The following is a 9,308-nucleotide window of genomic DNA, read 5'->3' as shown; positions in this document are numbered from 1 at the left end:
AATATATATATATTTACACACACACACACACACACACACACACACACTAAACAGAGCACTCTCCTTTCTAGCCTTTCTCCTAGGAATTGTATCCATTCTCATGGCACCAGTAGCACCTCCTCGTGAGTTACCCCATAGCTAGGTTGTCAGCCCTGAACTCTCTCCTCAATTCACACAGGCTTCCAGATTATGCGGAGTATCTTTATTGGGAGTGTTGGCTCAGTTACCAAATTCAGCATGTCCTTAGCAGGCCTTACTCTTTTCCCTGTCACTGTTCACGACCCTGCCTGTTCTCCCAGGCGTTCAGACAAAAACTTGATGATTCTCTTCATTCTTTCTACTGTTCCCTAGATCATACAACTGGATGGTCACCATATCCTATGATCACCTATCTGTTTCTGCTTTTCCTATTGTATCTGTCCCTTTTCTTTCTACATATATTTTTCAGTTGTTTTTTTCAAGTGGTAACTTTCCATATGTGACTCAAAAGCAGATTCTCATAAAAGAAGATATGATTGGCTTGCTTAATCTTTTTTCCCCTCATTTTAACCCTTCCGTGTAAATTATTCTTTATGGAAATTTGTGCACCATAAATATTAATATAATTATCATGAGATAAAGGTATGGGAGTTGAGTTTGAGGAAGGAGTTTTAAGGGGAAAAATAGAGAGGCAAGGCATTTATGAGACAGAGAAATGGATTGTTATCCATTGAAGATAACTTTATAGTATTGTCAACTGGACTGGTGAGAAATGTACACATGTTGGAATATTCACTTTGTAAGCTAAGTAACATGTGATTGAATGTATAATTGAAATCGAAATTAAGAAATAAAAAATTTTAAAAAGAAATGGGTAACAAGTGACAATTACAAATACAAATATCATTTTTAAAATAACACTTGATATAACTTGAATATAGAAGATTATATGAAATAAATGCAAAAATTAACTTTTCTGTTTATTTTTGACTAGACATTATTAATACAGATTGGGTCATAAGGAAGTGCATTTATTATCCTTTTATTGTCTTCAAATGAGTACAGTTTTAAAATTCACTTAGATTAGTTTTGGATTTAATTAAATATTTGGCATATTTTTTCAGAGTAGAATATGAAATTGAATATATTAATACATGATTTGGAAGAGTGTCTTTAAGATTTATTTTTGACTAGACATTATTAATACAGATTGGGTCATAAGGAAGTGCATTTATTATCCTTTTATTGTCTTCAAATGAGTACAGTTTTAAAATTCACTTAGATTAGTTTTGGATTTAATTAAATATTTGGCATATTTTTTCAGAGTAGAATATGAAATTGAATATATTAATACATGATTTGGAAGAATGTCTTTAAGATTATCAAAGTGGGGACCAGCAGTTGGCATAATAGCTATGTCGCTGGACTCCCATGTAGTTGACCGCAGTTCAAATCCCAGACCCAGTGGCTTGAACTCATGCCAGCATGTGTGCATGCATGCCCAAGATCCCAAGATGAGAATGGAGGAGAGGGGATTGTGCCATGGCCATCCCTCCTGGGGCAATTCCATCCCCCCTGGGGGGTGATTTCTCGCTTTCTGTCTCTATGTCTCTCTCTGTCTGTCTGGCGAGCGCACGCGCCCTACAGTGAAAATCTCTCAATAAAAAAACAAAAAAAAAGATTATCAAAGTGGGGACCAGCAGTTGGCATAATAGCTATGTCGCTGGGCTCCCATGTAGTTGACTGCAGTTCAAATCCTAGACCCAGTGGCTTGAACTCATGCCAGCATGTGTGCATGCATGCCCAAGATCCCAAGATGAGAATGGAGGAGAGGGGATTGTGCCATGGCCATCCCTCTTGGGGCGGGGGGGATTTCTCACTTTCTTTCTCTCTGTCTCTCTCTTTCTGGCGAGTGCATGTGCCCTATAGCAAAAACTTCTTAAAAAAAAAAGGTTATCAAAGTGAAAGAAAACATAAGAAACAAGATAACACATCAATATAATTCTAATTTGCAGAAATTAATATATTTTGGCTTTAGGTTTGATCGTATGTTTGTCTTTATTCCAAAGGAGACTAAATAATCGACAGAAATATTAAGAAGGAGACTTTGAATATTTTTTTTTTCCCTATTTATCCTGGGTCACTGAGCTATTTAATCTTTACTGTCCCTGTTGAGATGGCCTTTCTCAAAAGGCCATCTTTATAAGCTGCTAGTCAGTCAACAGGTCAGCTGTGCATAGGTGAAATGCCTTTGCTAGTCCAGTGAACTGTACTAAGGGAAAAAAATAAGTTGAAATAGAAAATGGCTTCCCTAGAGTTAGAAGCTGCTGAAGGGGAGCCAGCAAGTGGTATAGTGGTTAAGGAACTGGATCCCACATGCCAGCCATGGTTCAAGTCCCTGACCTGACAGTTTGCTTTCTCACTTTCTCTCTCTCTTCCCCAGAGTAACAATAAATGCAATTGAATAAATAATTATTTTTTAAAAATAAGCTTAAGGGACTAGCAGATGGTGTGATGGTTATGTTGGTGTACTCCATGTAGTTGACTGCAGTTTGAGTCTTGGACCTGGTAACTTGAAACTCAAGTCGTGCATTGTATGTATGTGCCCAAAATCTCAAAAGGAGAATGTATGAAAAAGGATTTGCAGTGTGGCCATCTCCCCTGGGGGTGATTTCCTACTCTGTCTGTCTGTCTCTCCAGTAAGCAACGTGCCCTAATACAAAAATCTCTCTAAAATAAATAAATAATGATTGGGACAAAAAAAAAAAAAGAAAAAAGCTGATGAGGGCCCTCATTTTCAGCAGATAATATAGGTATGACATTTTTTTCTAGAAGGAGTCTAGGGGATCGGCAGTCTTTTTCTCCAGAATAATGACCACTGTCTGTTGAAATGGGATTTGTCTGCTTCTGTCATCTTTCCAAAACTTTTATTTTCTCCCCTATGTACACTGAGTCCCCAAGCTAACAGGATTTAGCCTTCCCACTGCTAGGAGAATCACCCTATAGCCCACCCTTCCTAGAAGGTAATTTACTTCTATTTTCTTTCTCTTCCTTCCTTTCTTTCTTTTTTTATTTTTTGTCTCTTTCTTTAAAACGTTAGAGTTCTTATGCTTTTTTCAGTAAATAATACAATGTTTTTTTATGAGTCTAACTTCATTGAATGGCAATGATTGTAATTCAGTGTTCTGAGCATTGAAGATAATTAAAAACAAATGAAGCATAGTGTCTGGCCCCAAAAACTGTTTGAGCTTTACAAAGTATAATATGCATTTTTCATGAGCATTTTGAAGGCCCCACATTTAGTATGTCATAAAGAGTATGTTATGGGACCAGCAGGTCACATGGTGGTTAAAGAGCTGGACTCCCACATGGCCAATCATGGTTCAAGTCCTGGACCTTACAGCTTGAAAATCACGCTGGGTACATGTGTGTGGGTGCCCAAAATCTTAGAAGGAAAATGGAAGAGGAGAGATTGCAGTGTACCCATCCCCATGGGGAGTGATTCTCACTTTCCTTCTCACCATCTCTGTCTGTCTCTCTGGTGAGTCCACACACTCTATAGCAAAATCCTATTTTTTAAAAAAAAGAGCATATTACTCGAAAAGGATTTGATGTGAGTTTTGTAATTCAAATGTGTCTGGCTGAAAAATAAGGGATAGTTTTGTAATTCAAATGTGTCTGGCTGAAAAAATATGGGCCATTTTTTATACATTTCTATCTTCTATAATACTGAAAATAAAAAGGAGTTTAATAAATGATATGCTCACTTTACACATATTGAAGTGCTCCTTACACATTCAAGTAAAAATATTCAGCAAGTATTGAATACATAAATTGAAGATTGAAGAGATGAATAAAAAACAGATATAGATATTGAACTACCACCATCACACAGGTGGTAATTGAGCCAAAGAATGGGTGACATTACCCAAAAGAATGTGCAACTGGAAAGTCCAAGAGACAGAAAATAAGTCGCTGAATCACTGGAAGAATATCTAAAAATGAAATGAAACTGAATCCCTGCCTCATTCCTTATATCAAAATAGATTTCAGCTAGACCTAATATTTAAATCTGAGAAAATAAGACTATTAAAGGAATATGAGAAAACTTGCATAATTAAAACAAAAAATCCTAAAGTTAAGTTGTAAGAGGATTAATGAAGTGAGGAAAATATTTGCAATATATCTGGTAGGGAATAATATTCTTTGTTAACAGAGATTCTTACTAATCATTAATAAAATGATGAATAATGCAACAAAAAATGAACAAAACTATAGAATAGATAAAGAAAAATCAAGAGTTTGTAGAGAAATACAAATGGCTGTAAATAAGAATGCTCATCATTCCTTTATAATAAAATTTTAATATTAAAACAACAATTTTGTATTATTTTTCACTTGCTAGAATGGTCTAAAAATTAAAAACCTAACTGATCCTCATGGCCAGGAAAGGAGGTGGAGAAACTTGCCTTCTTGTACACTGGTAATGATATAAATTGGTAGAAATTTTTAAAGGGCAATCTGACATTACTGAAAGTTGAAATGTGTGTATCCTTCATTCCAGTAGTTTGCTAAGATTTTTCCAGGATATCTTGCCAAAGGATACCAAGATATGTACATGGACATTCCTTACTTGTAAAATTTAAAGTGGGCTAAAGACCCAATAATAAGGGACTAGTAAATAAACTACAGTTCTTCTAAACAATGAAATATTATTATGCTATTTTAAAAAGAATGGGGGAACCAGCAGATGGCATAGCAGTTACATCGCTGGACTCTCAAGTGATGGACTGCGATTCAAATCCCAGACCTAGGTGCTTGAACTCACACTGCGCATGCTCGCCCAGAATCCCAAGAGGAGAAGGAAGGGATTGTAGTGTGGCCATCCCCCTGGGGGGGTGATTTCTCGCTTTCTGTCTCTGTCTCTCTCTCTCTGGTTGCGTGCATGCTCCCTATAGCAAAAATCTCTCTCAAAAAAATTAAGACATAAAAAGAATAGGGACTATATATGCACTGATATAAAAAGATCTCTATCAAAGTGAAAAACAGCTATATAGTATATGCCCTCATTTATGTGAAAATATAAGGAGTGTACTATTTATAAATGCATAGGCTTCAAAAAGTTCATGAAAAATGCATACTATAAAAAATTATTTATAGACTTCATTTTTGCACCAAAATAAATTCATATCTTAATTACATTATTTTTCATAAACTTTTTGAAGTCTTGTACCTATAGCACATATAAATAAAACATTTTCTATAAAGAGACTGTAAACCATGGTTACTTTTAGAGCAGAGGCTTGTTGTAAAATTTTTGTTTTATACCTTTCCAAATTATTTCAGGTGTTTCGATCATGTGTATCTATAACTTAAAAATAAATAAATTAATTAAATATTGGGCTGATACCATAGTTCAACAGTTAAGGGGGCCAGATCCCACATGACCAACCACAGTTTTAATCTTGACCCTCATGGCTAAAAACATGCCAGGTGCATGTGCATGCATGCCCAAAATCCTGATGGAATGGATAGAAAAATGGAGAAGAAAGGAGTGTGGTGTGACTACATCCCTTTGGGGGTTGATTAGGTCCAATGAATACAATTTATGACAAGAATATTTTTGTTGATCAATGTTAATATATTTAATTTGTTACAAAAAGATCATTTTAATAAATCCTGGGATAAATGCCATGGAACCCATGAAATTTTATTTTTAATGTAAAGCAAGATTTATTTTTATGTATATATTTCCTTACAAACAACAAAGAGGACATATTTATGTCACCAGAAATGATATGTAGAGAAATTCTAAGTCACAATAGTTTGTGCTGAAAGAAGCTAATTTCATATTTCTATTTAAACTCAGAGGCCAAGGTATTGTCTTTTGGTAGTGAGTCTTAAATTTTATCTGCCACAGAGATTTCGCTTATTCACCAGCTTCTGGTGGACGACCAAGTGCTACCAAAGTAATGGTAGTTGTCACCGATGGTGAATCACACGACGGCTCAAGACTGAAAGCTGTGATTGATCAGTGCAACAATGACAATATCCTGAGGTTTGGCATTGCAGTAAGTGGTTTTCTTTTTCATTGTCTTGCACTATATGGGTAAATGTTCCTTTATAGAATACCTTTCTTCATTTTATGATTTTTTTTTTTTAAGGTTTTTGCCATAAAGGCAAGTGTGCTCACTGAGAGAGAAAGTGAGAAATTCCCCCAAGGGTGATGGCCATGCCACAATCCCTTCTCGTCCATTGTCCTGCTGGGATTTGGGGCACACGTGTACATGCACCAGAGTGAGTTTCAAGCCATCAGGTCTGGGACTCAAACCCAGTTGTCCATGTGGTAGTCCAGCACCTCAACCACTGTGCCATCTGCTTATCCCTACAGTATTAATTTTTTTTTTAAGAGAGATTTTTGCTATAGGGCATGTGTGCTCACCAGAGAGACAGAAAGCAAGTAATCTCCCCCAAGGGGAGATGGCCATGCCACAATCCCTTCTCCTCCATTCTCCTCTCAGGATCTTGGACATGCACGCACACACGCCCAGAGTGAATTTTAAGGCACTGTGTCCAGGACTCAAACTGAAGTCGACTGCATGGGAGTCCAGTGACGTAACCATTATGCCATCTGCTGGTCCCAGTATTACTTCTTAAGGCTGCACTTTACCATCAACTGTTCATAGTTTAATATGAAGGGAAGATTTTATTCTGTTTTCTGCTAATTTTCAATACTGCCTACTAAGTGAAGAGCTATGGAAAGGTTGACTGACCTCCTTCCCCAGAGGATCTATAGAGTTCAGAAATAGCCTGAAAGATGCTAATCAGGGCTTGGAATACAGCTGTCATGACCTTTTCTTCCTCTTCCTCTATTTTCAAGGTTCTTGGTTACTTAAACAGAAATGCCCTTGATACTAAAAATTTAATAAAGGAGATCAAAGCAATTGCCAGTATTCCAACAGAAAGATACTTTTTCAATGTGTCTGATGAAGCAGCTCTATTAGAAAAGGCTGGGACGCTAGGAGAACAAATTTTCAGCATTGAAGGTAAAAGAACTCTTTTCAGGAATTTTCTTTCAAAACCCTTTTTCCAAGAATTTTAATTTTATTAGCACACACTGTCTCTATTAATGTAAATTTGTATACTTTATATGAGAAGTCCTATAAATCAGGAGAAATATGAAAAAGTAGTTTATAAAATATAAGTGTTCTGTAAACATAAGAAAAAAATGTCTAATTTCAGTAATCATTTGAAAAATATGTTAAACCAATATCATCCTTTGCCTAAAAAATAGCACAGATCGGTGTTTACTTTTGGAGAGATTATGGAGGAACAAAGATGCTCATATACACTCTTGATAAGATTACAAATTATTATAACTTTTTTTTTTGAGAGATTTTTGCTATAGGGCATGTACACTTGCCAGGAAGACAGAAAGAGAGAGAGAAACAGAAAGCGAGAAATCACCCCCCAGCGAGGACGGCCACCCTGTAATCCCTTCTCCTCCATTCTCCTTTCGGGATCTTTGGCACACACGCACATGTGCCCGGTGTGAGTTTAAGCTACCAGTCCAGGACTCAAACCATGGTCAACTACATGGAAGTCCAGTGACATAACCATTATGCTAACTGCTGGTCCACAAATTATTATAACTTTTAAAGAGTGCAATTTAATGATACCAATTATAATCATAAATAATCTTACCTTTGTACTATTATATGATATCTGAAATTCTTGAATTTGTTTACCACCAGCCTGTATATTTTTAAAATTAAAAAACTACAGTGAAGATTTTTAATAGTTCAATTTTGGAAGAAGCATTTTATTTATTAGACCCAGAATAGTTTGCTTATGTAGGCTTGAAAGGTCTAATCAGTGGGGAAACAGCATATGTTCAGGAATTCACTGTATGAAAGATGAGAACACACTTTACAGATGGTAAACAGTCTTGCATGACCCAAATCCTGGTTCCTGATGATTAATTCAAATAACTATCTGTAATAACAAACAAAATAGTATTTTATTAAGCCCCTAAGTATAAAATTCTGCCTTAGAAGTTGGAGTTAAGGGAATCGCATAAATGAAGTATTCATTCTTATAGTCAAATCTTGATCTCTTGATTATCCTCTGGAAAGTTCTATCCCCAAAATGTTATTACCTCTTAAACACCCCATGGTGCTAGTAGATTGTTTAAATTGTCATTGAAATCTAATGTTCTTTGTGATAATACAAAACTATCAGACAATCTATGATAATTAATTTATTTTGCATGAATAAGAACAATTATTAATAAAATGTGGTCTAAAAACTTACTAGGAATAGTTTTGTGCATTACTTGCTATTACAGAGATTTAAGGAGCACTGTTCTATTATTTTTGTAACTTATCTCTACTTAGCCTTTGTAAAAATTTTTTAAGAGATTTTTGCTACAGGGCATCTGTGCTCACCAGAGAGACAGATACAGGAAGCGAGAAATCATCCCCCAGGGGGGATGACCACACCACAATTCCTTCTCCATTCTCTTCTTAGGACTCTGGGCATACAAGCACACATTCCTTGCATGAGTTTCAAGCCACCGGGTCCAGGACTTGAACTCTAGTTGACCATGTGTGAGTCCATTGACATAACCATTATACCACCTGCTGGTCCCAGCCTATGTAAATTATTACATCTTCTATGTAAAACTATGACATGAGATAGCTTGTCTTCTCAATTTAAAAAATTTTATATATTGTTATTTTATTTTTAATATGCTGCAGGGCATACCTGCTCACTAGAGAGAGAAAGTGAGAAAGTGGAAGAGCAAGCTGCCAGGTCCAGGACTTGAATTGCAGTCAGCCATGTGGGAGTCCAGCATCTTAACCATCTTGCCACTTGCTGGCCCCTGTCTTCTCAATTTTAAAAAGTCAGTCCAGGACTTTAGCTTTTTTTGTGTGTAGATTAGTGAAGTGTAACCATTTTGACCATAGTATATGGAAAATGAGTACTGAGTCTTATCACTCTAAGACCAATAGGTAAAATTCCTACTTAATCTTGAATTCTGGTTTTTCATGTCTAACCCAAATATCCCTCAACACAGACTTCACTACACACTATTTGCCTAGCTTCTCCAACTGCATCTGAGACATTTGTGCATTCGATAGTGCCAATGTTAAAAATCTAAAAATTCTCTTAGCTCCTTGGATAGTAATGATCAATTTTTCAAATGACTTCAGTCTTCCCTTACCTCATATCATTTGTTGAGTGTTCTTTAATATTAGGAACTTCGTAAGAATTACAGTAAATACACTGATGATTTATTAAGATTAATGCCAAATTTGAGCACTACC

The 9,308-nt window shown here is 36.0% G+C and overlaps 1 protein-coding gene across 1 annotated transcript in view; it reads left to right on the top strand.

Moving 5' to 3' along the window:
* Positions 1–9,308, top strand: part of ITGA2 (integrin subunit alpha 2) — a 90,607-nt gene that overhangs the window by 35,470 nt on the left and 45,829 nt on the right. The window contains exons 8-9 of the mRNA XM_027772058.1: positions 5,900–6,050; positions 6,860–7,025. Coding sequence (XP_027627859.1) covers positions 5,900–6,050; positions 6,860–7,025 — 317 coding nt within the window. The remainder of the gene's footprint in view (positions 1–5,899; positions 6,051–6,859; positions 7,026–9,308) is intronic.

Source organism: Tupaia chinensis, unplaced genomic scaffold (assembly GCF_000334495.1).
Source record: "Tupaia chinensis unplaced genomic scaffold, TupChi_1.0 Scaffold000251_1, whole genome shotgun sequence".
Lineage (NCBI taxonomy): Eukaryota > Metazoa > Chordata > Mammalia > Scandentia > Tupaiidae > Tupaia > Tupaia belangeri.
The sequence above is the reverse complement of the archived record's forward strand: the minus strand, read 5'-3'. Positions and strand labels throughout refer to the sequence as shown.